At 38.1% G+C, this 22,039-nt stretch overlaps 1 protein-coding gene across 4 annotated transcripts in view; it reads right to left on the bottom strand.

Annotated features, from left to right (window-relative positions):
- DTNBP1 (dystrobrevin binding protein 1) overlaps nt 1–16,162 on the bottom strand; it is a 65,055-nt gene extending 48,893 nt beyond the window's left edge. Inside the window, exons 1-6 of one of the 4 annotated variants that reach the window (XM_068179714.1) lie at nt 16,019–16,162; nt 13,202–13,252; nt 10,198–10,248; nt 9,436–9,496; nt 6,729–6,876; nt 302–434 (exon numbers count right to left, since the gene is read on the bottom strand). In XM_068179714.1, coding sequence (XP_068035815.1) covers nt 302–434; nt 6,729–6,876; nt 9,436–9,496; nt 10,198–10,248; nt 13,202–13,252; nt 16,019–16,074 — 500 coding nt within the window. In that variant the 5' untranslated portion in view covers nt 16,075–16,162. Of the gene's footprint in view, nt 1–301; nt 435–6,728; nt 6,877–7,147; nt 7,299–9,435; nt 9,497–10,197; nt 10,249–13,201; nt 13,255–15,858; nt 15,893–16,018 lie in introns of those variants that run through there. The other 3 variants (XM_068179800.1, XM_068179957.1, XM_068179876.1) reach the window with 3 other exon arrangements.
- Between the last annotated feature and the right edge of the window lie 5,877 nt (nt 16,163–22,039).

Below are 22,039 nucleotides of genomic sequence, written 5' to 3'. Positions count from 1 at the left end.
AAACAACAGTTTATCTCTGTTTATTAACAACAGCCCTTATTTCAATTCTTTGTGGAGAATAATAAACATGACTTAATCTTAACAACGATGTTATGATAATTTTCCAAACACATGTACACTTTGTTCATTACTAAGACATTCAATGAATCTACTACAAATTTGCAACGTCCTATCAAAGACTATTGTTTCTTTAGAAGAGGAAAATAAAAGGGATTACATGATATATTGGGGAGGGGGGGGGTTAATTACAAAATGCTTATATTGTATGCTAATTTATATTTATAACAAGTGTTTTATTTACCTTTTTGTTTTCTTGTAGTTTTCCAGCTGTAATGTCTGCATACATTTGTATCTTTCCAATTCACACTGCTCACATAGTTCCTCAAGACACAACAGATGATTCTCCATTTCCTCAAAGTTTGCCTCTAGCTGGGCTGTAAGAAAGACTTGTATGAATATCAAATAGCATCAATAGACAGCAATTCACCTGAACAGAAATAGGATTTCTTAAAGATAAATAATTAACATGGTGATAATTGCACACATATAAACGGCTCCAAAAGATAAACAAATCTCAGGCGAAATCCCACAGTGAAGAGTGGCAGCAGAGGCACGTTAAAGGGAGATCTCTCTGAGGTTCCCTTGTAGCAAGGTGCTGAACCATTCTATTTGTCCCAGCATTGTGGTGACACAGGCTCCTGGCTTGTATTTGAGGAAGAGAAGCATTCAGGACTCATACTTTTCCTTCTTGAGCAGACTGTTAGTTTAGCACTTCCTACACAGTACCAATCCAAGGAATAAAGCTGTGCTGGCCAAAGGCAGGTCAAATCCTCATTTATTCAAATGAAGCAAAAATAAAGCATATGAGGAGAATTTTAACTTTTGCATGATGCCGTGGCAATATAAAAGAACTTATATTTATGTCTCTAAAGACAGACCCTTTACTGATAGCTAAACATAGAGATTTACCTATTTTACATACACATGTAAATTTTACAATTAAATCTACCTATTTTACATATGCATCTCTTAATCTTGTCTTTAAACATAATTGCTCAGTCTCAACTTCAAACAGATCTTGTCTATGACATGTCCTGAGAAAACTGATCTCATCTCATAGCTCACATTGTTTTGAGTAGAAATTTGGATTAGACAATTCCTGAGGTCCCTCCTCACCTGAATTAACCCATGTGAACCTTGTATCAAAGGATTACTTTCCCTGACAGTGGTTAATGCTAAATTTCATGTCTCTCCTCAGGATTTCACTACTTTCCCAAACCCTAAACAGCTGGTCACTCTGGGATGAAACTGTGTAAACTACAGGAATATTATGCATCTTTCTGCCAGGCCTTCTCCTATACCAGAGAGAAGGTGAATTGCAGGAGCAAGAATAATTCACATTATTACAAATAAATAGCAGCCAGAGTTAAAGTATTTCAGACACTCAAAAACCAGGAAACAGTAAGCTGAAGGCATCAGTCAAATCTTCCATTCCGGCTTGGCCATTCTACTTGAAGCCTATCTTGGACAATAAATAATTTCAACTTCCTTAGCCATTGCTTCATTATAAATAGCCATCCTTGTGGCTCCCATAAAAAAGCAAAAGTTAACACTTCATAAGCAAATTTCCTAGGATGCATATTCGTATGTTCGGCTTCACTTAACACCATTTTTTAGTCCCTAACAAAGAAGATCCACAACAGGAAAGGGAAACATGAATGATCTAATCCGTAAAAAAATCCCTAAATTATTTTTCTGTATACAGATCACTGAGCGGAAGGGGGAGGGATTGGCAAAAACAAACAAACAAAAAAAGGCAGTTGACAATTAATGCAGAAACAAGTCTGAGGGGAAAAATGTTTTCAGTTTCATATCGTGATGTAGAACATTCATCGTTTACCACATACTCAATCTTCTCTCACAAAATTCAGATGTATTCAAAGTGTAATATCTTGATTACAATTATGACTGGTTGGCCCTTTCTCTTTAAGGAATGGACTTCTCTGAGTGCATTAAAATCCAAATACCTGTATTGTGCTAACTTGTTTTTCAGAATAATTGCTCCCTTATTAATTTGCAAAATTCTCAAACACAGCAGGACTGAAAATAATTTACTAAGGTACCTATCAACCACTGGTTTTTCCACTTAAAAACACCCACCACCTGCTTTGCTGTATTTGCGATTGAAATAATATTAAAAAACAACAACAAAGGACAGGAAAATAAAGAGGATAAAGAAAAATGAATTCTAGAGAACTGATTTCTAGCACTTGCATTTGAGCAGCCTCTAGTGGGAATTGCAGAAAACACTATGCTTCTGAAGAACAGGAATGGACACTAGAGATCTCTCCAGGAGGCAACAATCCTGCTTTACTGCAACAGAGGTTTCAGGAGTTTTTTTTCCTTTCTGAAGAGAAAGAAGAATTGCTTTTCACAAGAAAAAGTTGAAGACAAGCTCTGTTGCATCAACTACAGATGAAAATTAACATTTCTCTTACCCAAAAGAGAATATATGCACTGTGCATACAAAGGCACTGCCAAACAAAACTACAGATTTAATCAATTTGAAACTTAGGCTGTAAAAACCCCATCTCCTCTCAATTTTTTCACATTTTAAAAAATATATTTACCTTCAGAATAAGAATTTTCATGTACAGCGATATTTCTACTATTTGGTAGAAATACTATTATTTTATTAGATAGCTGAAAATAAAAGCCTTCTTCTTTGGGTCACATCGCTCCAATTATAGCAGTTTGGGCTGTATTTTTTATATTACCACAAGTATAACAACATTATTTGAAAACTTAATTCTTAGTTTTAATTATTTTGAAGTAATTTTAACGTTTGGTCAAGTGGCATTACATTGCATTATCTTCCATCAGCCTACACTGCTTTCCATAGTTTATCAGCTATCAGGTAATAAAGTGTTTACCTAGAACTCAACAACCACAGATTTTTTTCATCCAGAAAACAATTTCTTTCTAAAGTGTACCTAAGTTAAATTTACCACATAATTTTTCTAACTAAAACCTATGTTATCTGTAGTTCTGTACAAGTACAAAATTTGTTAAAATAGCTAAATCACAACTGTATGTCAGAAAATAGGTTTCCACTAACTTGAGATGTAGCTTTCCTGCACGGTCCCAGCCACTCAAACAACAGAAACCATGCAGTAGTACTAAAGACATTTCTACAAAGCTCATTTATTTTCTGAATAAAAGGCAAAAAGCAGAAAGGATGGAAGCAATTATATCAAAGATACTCCCTCCACCTCTAAGCCACACAGGGGCAGAGATCACTAAAAGCTTAAAATGAGCAGTGAAAAACATACATGAACAGGAAGAGCTCAATTCAGCTGCAACAAAAAAAAAAAAAAAAGAAAAAAAGAAAATACTTTATATAGTTACAGTTCTACTAGTGCTCAATTTTTGCCTGTTTTTACAGAAAGCATCTTAAACCCAGCTAGTATTATACCTCTTACATAAAGTTAAAGCAGCTTCTTTGCTGAAACTACATAGCAAGTACACTAGGATCCTTGTCTTTGTGTATTCAATCCTACCTAATACAACAACCCCCTCTGCTGAAGCGTTGTGCCCTGGAGCCTATGGAGAAAAATTCCCTGTTGAACATAGCTGTCTTTACACAATATTTTTCAAGTTCCCTGGTTTTACATAGATCTTCTCAACATTTTCTCTGATTTTCTCAGTAAAAGATAAATGCAAATTCTAAAAAAATTAGACAAATTCTGCAAAGCTAGAGAATGGCAACTTTCATACTTGATACATAATCTGAAATAAAAAGACTGACCTTTTACTCAAGGTATAAACAAGGATACTTCTAAGCAGTGCAAAAGGTTCTGTTTCCCCAGTGAATTTTCACACCCATCTAGCCCTCACTTCAAAAAAAAAAAAAAACCAACAAAAAACAAAAACAAAAAAACCAAACACCAAACCCTAAGGCTAAGAAGCAAAGGCTTTTATCTCTGTGACTGCATGCCCAGCCTTATTTTCTTCCCAGTCCCACCAGTAAAACATTTTCAACCTATGTTGGATCTGTCACCTATGTACAAGATCAGTGTTTCTGAAACCAGTATCAAGTTGACCTGTAAAGGAAAAAAAAGGGAGAAAAACTGGATTTGGATCAATGTTTGTGTGTATTGATTTGCTGAAATCAAAACCGATGTTCGAGCAAAATGCCACTGCTCAAACATGAAAATATATTTCATACTAAGTATGTCAGATATCAGCGAGAAGATATTTTCTACAACATCTCAACTAAAAGCTGGCTTAAGTGATGACTCTAATTCTGCACCTTGAAAGGGCAGTAACCATCCTTTTCATTTTTACATGAGTCATTTTTTCCTCAAAGTTCTCAGTAGCAGCTACAAGACATTGCATAATACAATAAATTTATCAAATGAAGACACAGACTTTCCACTTCACATGAGGGATGATTTATAATGTGAATACCTAGGCTAAAGAACTTTATAAAATTGCTAATGAAAATGTGTCTTGTAATACATAGCAAAAGCAGAAGAATCTGTACACGAGTCACACCAATTTTAAGCAGGTCACTAAAAAGGTTCATTTCCATTATCTGAAATTTCTTTCACCAAAAGCAGCCAGGGTCCCCTACCGACTTTCATAATGAAAGCATTAATAGATTTATTAGAAGCATACCACATCAGAAGAAACAACTACTTTGTTAAAATGATGAAGGTTAGCCAAATTACATCTTGGGTGCATAACCCAGCACTTTGTGATTCTATTTTAACTTTTTTTTCTTTTTTACAGAATATTTTACTCATATTGAAAATTTAGTGTCATCTCTTGGAAAACTGAATACAGTTTATATTTATATGAAGCAGTTAGTTAAGAGCTATAAAAACTAAAAACAATGAGCAGAGTATTGCAGAAAACTTCTGTTAAATCACCTTCACAAGGTTAGATGTTGAATTTGGTACAAATTATATCTCTTCAAATAGACTCCATAAAAATTATTAGAAGAAAAAATAAAACCCAAAACAAATTAAAAAACTGACAGATGCTAGGAGGAATTAATAAGAAACTTTAGATAAATTATTTAAAATCTGACACAAAAGGTAAATCTAGAAGGTTTGGTTAAAATCTCAGAACCTTAGCAGTACACCTCAAAATTCATTAGTTTCCCTGAGCAGGGATCTGAATGCTTCCTAAAATCCTACTTTTGCAGTATCAACAAATTACATAGAGACATACCTATCCAAGAAATTCTACAATCGGAGTGACATTAATTCTAGTTCATAAAACTGTATTAGGAATCAGAAAGTAGCCCCAATTCATCAGGATTTACAGCATTTGCAGCATTATGAACTATAAAGGCAATTCAATTATCTTTCTATTCTATGGTTTATCTTAGGGCTACCAGTGGACTGCACGATAATATTAAACCCAGTATTTTAATAAATCACTATTTGAACTTTTATTTCCTTAGAATTTTTTTTTCAAACAGCCAGTATTAAATGTTTAATGCAGATGATAAAGCCTTATTAAACAATATGGTATAAGAAAATCATAATAAAAAGTAGAATACATTCCCTGGTTCAGGAATAAATAGCAAAGTTATTATCAGCCTACCCAGGAACAAAAGCTGATTTGTGCATGTCCACTGACCACAGCAGAATGAGAAATTAGCCCTTGAAGACAGAAAAGAACCCTCCTTTTCTTCACATTGTGTCAGCACACAAATCCAGCCCACCCCACAAAAACACAGAGCTGCAATCACATGAGGAATTTCTGCATACTTCCCAGCTGTTGTAAGAAAGAGAAGTGCAGGCACAGTCCCTGGGGAACTCAGCTACCTAAAAATCCATGTGCAGACAGCAGTTTTTCAAAGCTTTAATTTGATACACCCTGTATAAATTTTCATGGAAGCATCAAGAGATACACTGTGGACAGACAGGGTTGCAGCTTGTCAAATGCTGCCTGCCCATTTCAAGGCTCAGCAATAGCACACATTTTCAGAGACTAAGTCTCCAACATTTTTTCTTAATTTAATTTTCAACAGTGGATCAACAGTTTTGTATGAGAGGTTCCAAAATTAGTCCACCAAAGCATTCATCTTTTCATCTTTTAAATAAAATGAACAGGTTAATCTTTGGTAAAATTTTAAAAATTGCAACCCACCTAACAAACATGAGGTGTTTGCTAATCTTAATAGGCAGCATTAATATTCACCTATAGAAAAGCTGGGTATCACTTCAAAATATCTTAACCCTGTACATTAATTCAAACTATGGAAGTTACCTTTGGAACCAACAATTATTCAAAACCAAAGGTTTCTGCCTTGAAAGTGTCCCTAGCCAGATAAATTTCCCCCCATCCCACCCCAAAGAGTAAGTTCAAACATTATTATGTAAAATTACACAGACTCCAAAAGAAGCAGCTATATACACGAGTGTTCATACTATCAAAAAACTTAATTTAATAAGACTTCAAAAATAGCATTTTTCACCTGTTCAAACATTTGTCAATTTTTTTTTTCAAATAACAACATATACAAAATTTCAACTGCTGGGAGAGCAACCACTGCTACTTGTCGATCTTTTTTAAAAAACAGTTTGTTTAAGAACTACAGTTTTACCACAGAAAGCAAAATCAAATTTTATCATCACAACATTCACAACAGCTGAACTTCAGTCTAATCCTCTGTACTGATCTGAATACTTGTGAAGTCTATCAGAACTTACCTAGGCTTGCCGTGAGGCATTCCAGATCTGCTAAGAACCCAGGTATTTGCTGAAGCTGATCCTGCAGTTCCACCAGACTGCTCCTTTTCTTCTCCCAGTGTGCAGAAAGCATCACAACTTCACTGTCGACCAGCTGCAACAAACAGGTCTTTAATTGCAAACTTACATACCTGTTCATGAGCATCTTAACTGATTTTTACAATTAATACATTTGGAAACGTAGGTCAGCACAGCAACCCTACAGCACTGCCACTCGTGTACTCCTCAAGTAAATAAACAACATGCTCAAAAATCCCCTGTAGTATGGAATATTTATATCAAAATGCACTGAACAAAAATATGGCAAAAAGCTATTTCTCAATGTACTAATCAATGCAGGAAGTATTTTATGGATGCTATTAACTGTAAGCAAGATGTACCTGACATTTTGGCAGCTGTGTTGCATTGGTGCACAATAACAACATTGCAGTGCTGCAATTTTGGGCATATTTATATCAATAGTTTAATGTTGCCAGTCATACCCATTTCATCTTAACAATAAAAATGAAAATTCTGCACATGCAAAGTAGTCTAGAAGATAAAGTAAAAGGAATGACATTTTTTAAAAAGTTGCCTTTATAACATTACTGCTCTTCTGCTTTTGTAATAAACTGCAGTAGTGCCAAGTGTTTATGAACACACTTCTACATTACTTCAATTCTTGTTGTTTCATTCTTCTTAACTTTTATTATATAAGATAAGGATACATTGCTTCAAAGTTTCACTTATATTTTCTATGAAAAACACCAGATCAAGAGATCTTGGTTAACAAATGTTTCCATTATATATAATTGAGATGATTCAATTATTGCTTCCCTGCTCTTAATTCCATTACCCATTCTTCCTCTTGCACACAACTACAACCTGTGGCTGTATCTGCATTCTGAATTCCTCAATTTCTATAGTCTTTATAGGCAGAAACTGAAAAAGTCTGAGCAATGGACAAAAGAGCTCTCAAATTTAAAATTCTACCCACTTTATATCAATTATTTCAAAACAACAACTTCTATCTTTTACAAATTCCTCCAGCTACCTAGCCCTGTTAAGAAAACAGACTGTTTCACCAGACAAGTTTTGAAAACTTATACCAAAGCCCAGTGGGAAATGGAGCACTTCAAAAGACCTAACAGTCTTTCTTAAATAAAGGCAGGTCTATTTCTGAGACTGGGATATGGTATTTATATCTGTCAAACAGTACAGCAAACAAAAAAATACCAAAACAAGCCACCATGAGATGGGGACAAACATCACAAACATTTCGGCACTGAGATAACTGAATGCAGCTGAAATGACAATCATCTAAAAGGACAATTTTGTACATGGAACTGGTAGTTAACATCTACCATTTAACATGGTAAGACTCTAAGCTGCAATTAAAGCCTGAAATTTTCCCTTTACTCAACATTTATAAATAAGACAGCACAAGTAAGCAGAAATAGGATACTGGACAAGTGGACCTTTAGGTCTTCTACAATACAGTCAATCTTCTGTGCTTACTGAGTTTTTATTTTCCCCTTTTATAAAAAAAATAACAAACAAAAATCCACAAGAAATACACATACACTGAGTTGTGTGTAAAGCAGATATCTGAATTTAACAGAAAACTTAAGTATTTTTGGACGTTTTTAATTCTCATTTTCCCAAGCAGCCATAACATGTGAAATTAGGTTATATTAGTTTAATATATATGAAACCTAACATTGTTTTCAAAATTACAATTTTTAAAGCAAACTATAACAAGTATTGTAAAATTGTGACCCATCATTTATGAGATTTTCTAGGAAAAAAAAAGAACATTATGAGCAGTAAAACAAGCTAAACTGGCAAGGAGAACTCCATCTCCAGTGCCTGAAGATTTTCACCTTCAGAATGCAGGGAAAAGCAGGGCCATACCATTAGGCAAGAGAAAGAAGAACCTAAGAGACCACCTTTCTTACTACAAATACACAGTGAGTTATTTATCCACTATAAAAAGATACAGAGAAGTCTCTAAGTGAAGAGAAGAGCCAGGAAGGATGCACTCAGCCAAAGTGAAGGGTTCAGCCAGGACAGAGAACCCCACAGCTCAGTCCTTCTTTGCATCATGGCCACCCAGATTACACTGCCTGCCCCTTAACCATAGCTTGAAACCGAAAGTCTGGTGCTGAGTAATGCATCGGCAACACTCACTGGAAGTTTCCTTTCCCTTCATTCCACAAATAAACCACACAACTTGTCACTTTGCTTCCAGGGCAGGAATAGTGAATGAAATTAGGAGAAAGCACAAACACTTCCCAAATCTTTTTGACTAGGTAAGTAATTTTTACTGTCTCTTGTGCACTAGGAGTGGGCAGCAGTGTCAGTGCCACAGCCCTGCCCTGATACAAACCACTAATGTGTCTCAACCCCAAATACATTCTGTACTTTCCCAGGCACCCCCCACTGCTTTTAAAGAGCTACAGCAATAACATGCAACATCATCTTTGCAACTGTTTACATTGCATCATGTTATTTGTTATTTCACATTTGTATTACATTGTTGTTTACATTACTGTGAGAGTGAACAAAGCTGTGTGGATGTTTACCTGAGGGCCAAGGTTAACTCTGTAGGCTGGTACTAAAAAATTTAGTTTAAAATTACTTACACATTTAAAAATATTTCATGCATGGCACTGTTATTTTTTCTTACCTCTCCAGCTTTTGCACAATCTTTGGCTCCTTTATGAAGGGCAGCCCAAGCATCTTCATATCTGAAGAGAAGACAAATTACTATTCTTACTGCACTCTCCTTACAACGGAAATCATGGATGTCACTGTGCTTATATTTACAGGTACTACCAGAAATTACAGCTTAAAAAGCTGTGTAATTCTTTCCAGTACTTACTGGTCTGCCAAGACAAATATACAATGAGAAATAGTGTCTTCTAAAGAAAAAGCGATTCATGTTTTTAAACCTGCTGACATTAAAAGCTAAGTGGACCCAACAATACATACAAGACAACTCACCACCTTAAACATCACTTGGAACTCAACTTAATTAAGAAAATGAAAAAAATTAACAAGATTGTAATCATACATATAGCCCTTGCAAAAAAAAAAAAAAAAAAAAAAAGAGAGACGGAAATAGTATCAAATATGTTTAAGTTATGAACCACAGACTGTGGCTCAGTGCTGGTGCTCGGTGCTTCACCCCTCTGCATTAGGATATGGACTAGAGTCATCTTTTAAATGAAGCTTTTCCTCCAGAACTTCAGTTTCATTAATATGACAGCACTTCAGAATTGGGCAAGCTTTAAACACATCATTTGGTAACCACTCCCACACTACCAACTGCAGAACAACCAAAAGCCTATTAGCAACACTTAGATCTTCTCTAATTTCTTTCTTAAGAAATTAGATTTTTTAATCTAATATAGGAAGCAAACACTAATAAAGAAAAGGAAGGTCATACCTGCTTAGTAATTCCAGTCCAGCAGAAAACTCTGGCAAACACTGAACAGTCCTATAAAGCAAATTACAAATGTACAAAATTGTAAAAGAAAAGAAGGCTGTTAGAAAAAATGTTTGCACACACATCTGACAGATATGCTGAGCACAGAAATGTTTCCTCCTGCTCCTGTTTTCACAAACATTTTGCCAATTTTGGTTTAAAATGCATTATACGGTATATCTTACAAGAATATTCCAAAGATAGGATTGCTTTTTTCCCTTGATGTTTTATGATAGCCTATTCTTACCTCTTTTCAACTGTGTCCATTAAAAACAAGTTTTATTGAATAATATGTAAGTACAGTTAACAAAGATATAGGATGAACATAATTTTAACCTAAAAAAGGGCACAGAACCATTCTGAAAAAAGACTACTACACAAGTTCATGTCCCTCTATACAGATATTCCACTTAATATATTCTACACTAAAAATAAATATTAAGCTAAGGAACCTTTACCAGTTTAATGCTCTAATGATCTCCTATTGGATGCATACACTTCCATTAATAACAGCTTGAAGTATAAAGACCTCTTATTTTAAGTTACAGAAAATTAACAATACAGTACTCTAAGGATGTGAAGATCTTGAGATCATCCAGAATTTGTCAATTGGAAGATCATCCAAATAGACTGTTCTGCACTATCATCCAAACAATCTGAATGGGAAAAAAAAAAAAAACAAAACAAACTACCTTAAATTAAATCTTCTTGTCCTTAAGGCAAGGGAAAAGTGACAGTATCTGTGAGGTGAAAAGGGACTTCAGGAAGTTTCTATTCCAATCCCCTGTTAAAACCAGCTTTGAGATCAAAGCAGCTTACTCAGGAAGCTTTTCTCAGCTTTTCCTGTCTGACCATCTCTTGTTTCAACTTATGCCTATCATCTTTTGAGATCCCACCACACACCAGTTTCCTCAATTACTACTTCATGTGTAATGACAGGCTGCTGCTGCTGGGTCTCCCAGAAGTCACCTATTCTCCAGGCTGAACAACGGCCCATCTCAGCCTTTCCTCATACACAGAGTTCCTGCCCCAACCATTTTGGTGGCCTTCCACTAAATTGCTCCAGAATATTAACACCTTTCTCACACTCGGGACTAAACTGGACAGGATAGTTAGTGGTCTAAGGTGTGCTGAATGCAGAGGACAATCACCTTCCTCATTCCCACTGTCTGGGTATTGTTTACAGCCCCATTAGCTGTTGGCCTTCCCTGCTACAAGGCATGTCCCTGGCTCACATTCCACCTGCTGTCTGCCAAGAACTCCAGGGTCTTTTTAGCAAAGTTACTTCCCAGATAGTCTGCCAATCCCAGTCTGCATACTTTCTTCCCAGGGAAACATGGAATTTGTACCTATTGATTTTCATGAGATACCTCTTGGCACATATGGTCCTAGGGGCTTTTATGGATTGAGTATCTTCAATCACTACTGGTCAGTATCCTTGATCCCTTTCACTAAGCACAAGGTACTGAAGCCACAAAGGCATTAAATAACTCAACAATCTCTACATTTGCTGTAATTTACCCCATTCATCACCAATCCCATGTTTTCTTCCAGCTTTTTATTACCAGTGCAGGGCTAGCTGCTCTTTTTGTTCTTGACATCTCTTGTAAATGTCAGTTCCAGGTGAGCTCTGGCTTTCCTAAGGCTATTCCAGCATGCCAAAGAGGTTATGAAGAGGCATCAAGAAGTTATCCTTGACACCTTGACACCTTCACAGGGCACTTCTTGATTGCATACTGATGGGTTGTCCTTTCAGGAGCTGGAAGCTAAAGGCCTCCACAAGAATGGGGGTTTAATGATACAGAGGATTCCTCAAGCTGTTTGGAGAAAACATCATTCTCTCCTTGGTCAGAGGGTCAGTGACAAACTCCCACTGCAACACCACCCTTCCTGGCCTCTCCTTGGCTCCCATCCATATGCCCTCAGCCATCCTTACAACCAAGCTAAGCTGGGTTTGTCCCTGAACTTTATCAGCAAAGCAGAAGCCACCCCAGCATCCCCCTGTTTCTGATTATTCAATTGGTTCACCCAGTGCTTTTCTCAAAAAGCAATGGATATTTATTACAGTACACCAGAAAAGCCATAATACTATGGACTGGAAACACACTAAGAAGGCAGTTGCTTAAAATAGTTTTAGTCACACCTTCACCCATCCTTAGTTTAGCCTCCATGCCTTGTCCATACAACAGGTCCTCTATTAAAAAAAAAAAATTATCTAAAACATCAGGACTCAGAACTTAGGAGAATTTATTTCAAAAGGTTTATTTTTAGCACTTGGCTTGTTTTTATACCAATTTGTGTCTACACAGTATGTTTTAACAAGAACATGCTTTACACTAAAGCATATCTGAACTGATTTTAAGAAGTACCTCTCACAGATGTCATTTACAGACATCAAGTAGTCTTTCCCTGTAGCTCACACAGGTTGAAAGAATGAGCAAAGAACTAAAATGCAGAGGACTAAAAAATATCCCCAAAACAATGAAAGAAAGAAAACCAAATCAGCACAATTCTCAAAACTTCCTGGAACAGAAAACTGAAGTATTTCATTACACACATATTTTCCACAGTAAAAAGGCCCCTATTTCTGTTTTTACATTAAAAAAAAAAACAACCCTGAGTTACAATTTTAAGACATGAGATTCATAGAGATTGTAAACAATTACATTCCAGTGTACTGCAACCTGAATCTTCATGAGGCACTACAATAACACTGCATATTCATTTAATTTAAGTAGTAATTTATAAACCGATTGACAGCCATTAGAAATTATTTAGGCCTATCAATGAAGGTTGTATTAAGCAAAGCATTTGCTTTTGTTAAGCTTCTCTGTTGTCAAAATAGTATTTTGTAAAATTATATGCAAATGTTCTTGCAATTGATTCATATATATGAGCCACTTCAAATTTTTCCTTAACAATAATATCTTATATTAACGCTATATATTGAGACATTCAGAAGTACCTTTGCCTACTTTTCTTTGCATCTCTTGATTTGTCACCCAAAGTCTTCAACCTACAAATCAAAACATAAATCCATCAGACATTTACAACACCAAAAACAGAGAACTAATTGCTTGAGCACATAATGCATTAAATCCAGTCTATCACAGTTAATTTTGTTTCAGCTTGTTTCACAAATAAATCAAATTTCCCTTAGTTTTGTGGAGACCCTCATATGAATTTATTTCCATTAACACCGCTGCTAAATCTTGGGATTTTTTGCAGAAGGGCATCAGACAAGCCCTTTGTGGTCACAAAAAAGTTGTATTGCCCAGGACAGTAAGAAGTAAATGACACAGACATTAGCAAGATGGAAATGAACTACAAGAGCCAAAGATATCCTCCAGACATGACAGAGAGATCTGTAATCCTGAGTGACCCAGGGACTGAGAAACAACCTAATATAGAGACAGATATGCAGGCTGCTTTGGGGGGTAGTCAAATCACTCCCCTAGTCTTGATCACTGTTTTCCAGGAACTCAAAGAAACATCAAAGCTCTACAGCACACCAGGTGGTTGACATTTTGAGAAAAGACATGCTAAGGCAGGTCTCCACTCCCTCTCAGAGAGCTGTTTATAACAGCCAAACCAAGTAGCAACAACCACAGCACACTGAGGAAGAACCCACTGCTGAGAGAAGCTGTGAAATTTGCCCTTCTCCACTGCCGTGTTCCCCAGTTATGCAGCCCAGCCTGAAACAGCAGCACTTCTGCATCCATTCTGGTTGTTTTTCCTATGCCTGCAAAAGCTTGCTAACCGGTTAATGGGTCAAAATTTATTTTACCCTGCTCACAGGACATGCAGAATTAGACTGCAGACACAAGAAAAAGGCCACAGAAATGGCAAGCAGAGCAAGAAAGGAGGTCACAGAAATGGCTAATAACTCTAAACTGCTCTCTTTAAACCACACAACTCAGATTTAATCTTTTTTCAGCAATACATACATGTTCCCATACTCCTTGGGAAGTGGTATTATTTTCTTAGAAGCCCTGGAAAACCTTCCCCCTCACAATTTCATGAAATTCAACTTGTTCTACTTTGCAAGCATTTATGTGTAGTTAACAAGTTGGCCACAATTTGACACCAAAAATACTTTCTTTGGGTTTTGAGAATTATACAATTTTAAGCTAAAGTCTCAACATCACACAATTACTTCTTTTACCACTTTGGTGGGGTGCAGAACAGAGTAATCCAGAACACCAAGAAATTAGGTCGCACGGTCTAGGAAGGAAGAGGGGGCAAACCAGGTCAGCTTATGTTCTGGCTACATGGGGACACTAAAGGAAAAAAAAAAAAAGCCTTCCACAGCCTCTGCTGCTGTGGTTCTGAGATACAGGTTCCCGATGGCAAAAAAAACCCAAAGAGATTACATCACAGATGAAAATACCACTTAAGAACAAAACACTGGAAAAAGGGCACATTAATGGAGCTGCCAAAATACAAAGATGGACATTATGAAATTAGGGACTGTTCTCAGAACAAAACACTGCAACACCAGGAAGAAAGCAAAATACATGGAAATATACTGACTCCACTGCAGCAAATATGGAAAACACAAATATGGAACCACAGAGTTAAATGACCATCAGATCTGGCATGTTACAACATTTCTGCTGTTCTTTTTCACTATGTTAAAAACACCCTTTTCAAAAGAGCCTTACACTGTACTAAGATATCAACTCCTCTGAGAAGCAAAAGAGAAAGACAGAAATAAAGCAATGCTTTTGTGTGTATCTTTCAGACAGTTTAATATTTAGTTACTGTTTGGTAAGATGAGACAGATAACATGTAAGCAATTTATCTGTTTGACTGGCAGTCTCTTCTATCAGTTTCTCTTGACCCTCATACACAGGTACAAGTAAGTAATGATAAATTGCTTACTTAAGTTTCTGGGGTACACAGACATTCCTCACTATATATAAATATTTCCCACAGGGGTATATAGTGCCAACATTGCCAAAGACTACAGAGTTTTTAAAAGTAATCAATTACAACACAATACTCTCCTATGGCTCACCATGAGCCATCAGCTCTTCAGCACAGGCATGACCTTGTCCTCCGGCCACTCGCTGGCTTCCAGTGACACTCACTTGGGCCACCTGCTTGTACTAAAAACAGCATCGACACGGGGCCTACCCAAATAAACCCTGTGAGACAACGTAGGAAGAATATCTTTCTACTTTTTAGTGCAAGCATGGGGCTGTTCCATCTGCGCTTTTCCCCAAGTAAAATAACTCATCTTCCAAGGAAAAGCAAGTTTCTCCATACACCAAGTGGCGTCCAGAAATGCTCTTTAAGGGATTACACTGATCCATGAAACCTTAAAGGTCGATAACTTCATAAAAAATTCAAGCGCGTCAATTGACCCCATTCACATCTTCTCTCACAACAACGGTCTGTCTGTCCCCCTCTCTCTCTCCTTCCCCTGACCGCAGCTGCTTCCCGGGCACCGCGGCTCCTCCTCCAGCTCCCGAGAGCTGCCCGCGGCGCCGCAGGGCTCGCCAGCCCGCCACCAGCCGCCCAGCCCAGCCGGGGACACGGCGGAATGCAGGACCCTGGAGCCGCGCTTCCAGCACTCGGGAGGGCACCCCGGGTGACAGAGCGGCCCCGGCAGTGGCTCCCGTCTGCGCAATCTCCTCCTCTTCCTCCCTCCCTGTGCCAGTCCACGCCTCCCCGGCCCCCGGTCACCTGCTTTCCCCCCCTGCCCCGGCCGGGCTGCGGGACGCGGGCCCTCTCCCGCTCCCCCCGCCAGCCCCGCGGTGCCGCAGGCGATACCCACCCGGCGGTGAGGTCCTGCTGAACGCTCAGCAGCCGCTCCCGCAGCGTCTCCAGCATCTTCCCGGCCTTTCCCGGCTGCGAAGGCCAGCGCCGGAGGGCGGGGCGCGGGCGGGGCTCGGCTGAGCTCCCGCCCCCGGTGCCGCCTCCCCTCGGCCCGCCCCGTTCCTTCCGCCCCTCCCGGCTCCCTGTGCGTCCTGGCGGAGTTGGAAGCCGGGGTGGGGGTTTGCCTGGGAGAGCCGCGCCTCTCGGTCTGCGTCCTCCGTGGTGCGAGGGTGGAGCTGCGCTTAAAGCCCGGGCGGTATCAAGGACAGATCTTGAGCAGCGTGCGAATCCCTGAAGTTGCGGCTCTTTAGAGGTTATTTTAAAGACCACAGGAAAGCACCTTGGCAGGTTGGGACCCTCCCCAGAGGGATTTTGACTTCAGCGATGGTAGCGTAGGAGTGACCTCCTTAGGGATACAAAGTTGATCAAGCGACTGGAGCATCTCTTTTAGGAGGAAAGGCTCAGGGAGCTGGGCCTGTTCAGTCTTGAGAAGAGGCAACTGAGGAGGGGCCATATAAATGTCTGTAGGTGTCTGAAGGGAGGGTGCCAATAGGATGTAGTCAGGCTCTTCTGGGCGGTGCCAAGCAACAGGACAAGAGGCAGCAGGTGTAAACTGATGCCCGGGAAGTTCCACCAGAATATGAGGAAGAACTTGACTGTGTGGATGACCGAGCACTGGAACAGGTTGCCCAGAGGTTGTGGTTTCCCTGTTTGGAGATATTCAGGATCCATCTGGATGCAGTCCTGTGCCATGTGCTCTGGGATGACTCTGTTTGAGCAGGGAGGTTGGACCAGGTGACCCACTGTGGTTTAGTCCAACCTGACCTATCCTGTGAACTCAGGGAATCAGGTTCTGTGATAGAATCTAAAAAGTACAGAAAGCAAAACCACTGGGTGTCCCTAGGGTTGCCAGGGTCTTGGAGTAAGGGATAGATGATAACCTTTCAAAGTCCTTGCAAAGAAGGTAGTTGAATTGTTTGTCTATGTGTCCCTCCACTGTTTTCTTTGGAGATGGCTTTATAGATTCTAGTGATTCTTACAAACAATGAGCTAAAAGAAAAAAGCCTGTTCTTACAAATAGTAAATAATCCAGTGAAAAGTTCAAATTAGATTTCTAGGTACTGTCTTCTCAAATAATAACTGTTAGGAGTAATTCAGCAAATCTTTCGACAGTTTAAGTGGAATCAAGACCATTTCAGAACAATTGGCCAGTCTTTCTGGGTGGCTGTATTTACAATTACAGTAACAGGAAGACAGTCTCACACCTTGTGTGTTTTCAGTTAATGTTTGAGTGACATGGACCTAGGATTTAGGTGGATCTGGAACTTCCATTTTATTGAGACTTCAACTTTTAGAAAAAACTGAGATTTCAAAGTGAAAATATTTTATTTTCTAACCAATTTAATTTTGGTTGAAAGTTCCAAAAATATGAAGAGAAGAGCACTGAAATAATTTGTTACAAGGAGAATGTATGCAGAGGGCCACTGCTGGATGTGTCATTTGATATTGCAGAAGTATATTCAGGAGTGGTTGGAGGTACTTTGAATCAACTGGAAAACTGACACCATAATCTAACACAGCTTTTAGAAGAGTATATGACCTATAGATTGTTTCTGCTTTGGCTTTTTGAAAAAAAAAAAGTATTGCCCTGTGGCATAAATTCAAATTAAAAGCTAAATGCCTGCTAAAAGAAAAATAGTTGGGTTGATATTCCAAACATTAAAATGGATGCAGCTTGCCTTGAGGTTAGAAAGACAACTCTCATGACAGACTGCATATAAAGTTCTGGAAAAAAAAGTATGACATTTAGAATGTGTTTTTCTCATGCTTGACCTAACAACAATATCTGAAAATAGAGACTTCCTACTTGCCTGGCTAGCTAATTCTTCAGAGAAGGAGGGGCAGGCCTTGAATCAAGCGTTTTCTCATGTATTCACAGACATGCATTGCAAATGCTGACAAAATCTGTGCAATCTGGTCTTATGTAATATATGATGTTACAGGAATTAAAGTGCTCAGAAGACAAGGGAGGGGTTTTAACCTTTAATTTTCAGCTTTCCTTTGAAAAATCATATTAATTTCTTCAGTGTTACATATTTTCAATTTTCTTGTGAATGGTTTTTGTCAGTGGTGGCCCTGCTAATTCACAGTGAATAAGCACTTTTAGACTCCATTGCTTCTTTTACAGTTAGAAAAAACTATTCATAAACTGCTGTACAGTTTTGTTTCACATGTCTGTGTAGGATTTGGGAGAAGAAATGTGTTGAGATAGTATTAACAGTCACTAATTCTAGAAGTACAAGACTGGAAGAAACTTCTAAAAGCACATCCCCTGCTCAAGGGCTGTGATGAATTATAAATACACTGTGTAAACTTTGTTTAATTGGTTCTTCGGAATTTTAAATTAAGGAGATTCTGCAAGCTCCTTATCAGCTCACATGTTTCGCTTCATCTTCTTTTTTGTTTTTAGAGTGAATAGGCCTGGTTTCTTTTTTTTCCCCTTGTAGTCACTTTCCAAACTTCTTATATGTGTTGGTCTGATCTGGATATTCCCCAGTTTGTCCAGAAAGTGCAGAGCTATAGTATTTCCATCACTAAAGCTGAATTGCATGGCTTCATTTTGAACAGAAGTTACATATTTATACTAGTTTATTAATATTTGTGTACATTAGCAATTAATTTAACAAACAGCTCTGAGACAGATCCTTCAGGTGTTAATTCAGCACAGTGTCACTTAAAATTCTGCCAGGGGCTTTGGGTCAAGTTTTCTAGAGATAAAATTAATGCTATATAAATTGTTAGTATCAATGACCTGTTCTGCTCATTTAGTAATTAAGTAGTTCGGGGCTGGTTATTTGATATTAATTCTGACCTGAATTTGAGCTAGAACTTCCTGGTTTATTCTTGTGCTTCTCTGATACAAGCACATGTAGTATCTTCTGCAAATTCGCTGTAACTGGCTGTACTGGTCTGTACAAAAAATGCATAGGCATTCTGTGCTTTGCACATCTATAAAGAACAGTGATATAAGTCAGTAGCAATAAATCTTTAGAGCAAAACACAGAAATGTATTTGACTGTATAACCCTTGTGTCAAATGAAGATTTCTTTTCTAGATCAGCCTCCCTTAGAGGCATAAGCTAGGCTACATTTCTGTAATAGATTTTGCAGTACAAAGTCATCCCTAGTCATGCCTTTCTATAATTCCACCTTTTCCTAGGCTTTAGGGACCCCCATTTAGATTGACTTATAGATTAAGACTGTTCTGAAAGAGTGATACTGCAGACACCAGGCTCATGCCGGTTAAGCTTTTCGGTGAAAGATGATTTTAAACACTTTCCCATTATGCTGATATGATGTGAAATGTAGTTTGTTTAGGTGTCTATCCAGTTTATGTCTTGATCTCTTCTTTTGAGTGCAGTTAGCTTGATAACCTCCAATATGACATTCTCAAACTGACTAGAATTAGTGAACAAAACTCTCAGCCCTTTCAGAATCTCTCAGGTTTGTAGAAGTAATTTTTGTCCTCTTCTGCTTAAGTCTTGCTGATAGTATGGTTTAACAAACTTTATATTTTGTGTGAAAATATAAGACTTTTTTGTTTTAATAATCTGTAGAATATGATTAAAACTCAACTAGTAGATATTATAGCTCTTCAATTCTATACATATTTTGTTTAGCTAGCTGGATTTGCACTGATAGAAAGCTTAAATATTGTTAGAAATACCTGAGACACACTTTAATTCTAAAAATCTGCTACTACCATTGTAATTGATAAAGACTTTATTGAATTAAAGTGTCTAAAGGTCTGATTCAACATTTCTTGCAGAAATTCCACTGCATGCTGAAAAGAAAGGTTGGCACCTATCAAAAAGTTTTATATGCCCAAAATTTCAGCAGGTTTACATTATATCAGTGGAAACTAAATTTAAACATTACATCCTAAGAACCATCTGTCATAGTCTCACTTATCCTGAGGCCTCATCACCATTTCTAGCATCTTCTAAGAGCTTCCTTTTCCAAATTAACCTTTATAGCTTTCTAAGAAGACTTAATTTCTGCTCTTACCTGTACTAACTCTTAGGGTTTAGCTGTGTAATAGTCTCTGCAGCTGACACAAAATGTTTATGTTATATGAATAGAGAATATTTTTTATCTCAATAAAGGAAGTTGTGAGGGAGGGTTTTTTTGGTTTGTGTAGTTGGGATTTTAACTTTTTTCCCTCCCTGTAACTGGTGGAAGAAGAAATGGACAGTAAACATTCCCAATCCTAAAGAGAACTAGAAAAATAATTTCTGCTTACCAAATAAAAATATTCTTAATTCATTTCACACAAGAACAGGCATGGGACCTAATCTTGAGGCTAATATAGGTTCAAAGACCTGGTTTAGATGTTCACTTTTTAATGGACTACCTTTCTGACGGCATGAAATTGAATTGTAATTTTTAAATAATAACCGTATCTTCCTTCAGTTTCACTGTTTCCATGAAAAAGAGTGGGGTGGGGGGGGTGCATTGTAGCAATAGATAAAAATAATGGTGAAATTCCTTGGTGCTCACCTCCCACTCTCCTTACATTGTATCTAGTGAATGAAGACATGATGAATTCCTACCTTTCTGAACTGTAGGGAGAAACTGGGGGTGGAGGGAATCAGTGGCTAAGCAGAGTTAGGAAGCTAAACAGGCATTAGGATCCTCCTTCTGCAGGACCTTAATTGCTGTTGGGGAGAGGACAAGAGCACATACCTTGGGACAGACAGATTCCAAGGGCAGCCAACAGTTATACCTGACTGGATGAGGTGGCAAAACATGTCCTGATGTGATGGGAGTGACCATCTCAACATGGCTGCTGTAACTGTCCTAATTCAGTGGGATGACTTTGTGTTTTCTTAATTTTTAGTCACAGCTGTGTGCAGTCATGGAGATGTTGATAAAAATTTTGCTGTCACCGCTGAAGCTGGCAGACACTGAAAACTATATAGTAAGCGGAATATGGGCTCCTGTTATCTTTCTCTTCATCTTCTTTTCTGCCTTCACTTTTTTCCAGGTCTTTAGTATTTTTACAGAATGAGATTGTGAGCTCTAAGTGTTTCTCCACCAGTGAGCTTGCAAGTGGAAGTTGGGCCTGAAACTGTAATTTCAACTGTTACTGAAGTTTTCTATCATTTTTATGTGCTTTCACTATGAAAGTATTGGAATAGGTTAGCAGTGGTCCCGGATTACTTCAGTTCTTTTTGTCTCTTCCTAAATTAGTTGACTTGACTTTGACATTGTGTAAAAGACCACAAAGCAGGATTTTTTTTTTTCTATCAAAAGAACAACTAATAGGAAGGCTACCTCAAAAATGAGGACTTTATTTGAAACTTTATAATTTGGATTCTCTCAGTATCTTGAAACTTCCGTACAACTAAGTTCCTAAATTTAATAAAACATCAGCCTCCAAAAAGAAAGTGAGGATCATAGCTCCTGCTGGTGAATGTAGTTCAGAGTGTGCTGATTTTTGAGAAAAGGAAAAAGCACTCAGCAGACCAGCCAGTTCCACTAGAGGGCACGGCTGTGCACAGAACAGCAAAATAGAAATGTGACAGTATTTCTTTCACTGCAAGGGCATGTACCACAGATGAGCAAAATTTTACCAGTTATATAAGTACAGTTCATGGCTGATTTCATCTCACAAGGACACCTTAAAAACCGCCACTGGTTTGAGTGGCAGCCAGCTCAAGTGTGTAGTGGCCAGCTGGTATTTGGGGTAGTCTCAGGGTTGTTTACATAAGCTCCTTTCTCCTGGCTAAGCTAGGTGGGGAGGTCTGTGTTACACTGTTTCACTTGGTATTTTAAGGACTGTGTAGATAATCCCATGAACTAAAGTAGACGCCAGAGTCTCGTGTCCCTGCCTCCTAGCAGAATACTGGTTTATACCATTTCCAGTGACTCTCACACTGGCACTTCTGTGGAAATGATCTGAGGGGCTGCACTTGGTA

Source organism: Anomalospiza imberbis, chromosome 1, assembly GCF_031753505.1.
Source record: "Anomalospiza imberbis isolate Cuckoo-Finch-1a 21T00152 chromosome 1, ASM3175350v1, whole genome shotgun sequence".
Classification (NCBI taxonomy): Eukaryota; Metazoa; Chordata; class Aves; order Passeriformes; family Viduidae; genus Anomalospiza; species Anomalospiza imberbis.
The sequence above is the reverse complement of the archived record's forward strand: the minus strand, read 5'-3'. Positions and strand labels throughout refer to the sequence as shown.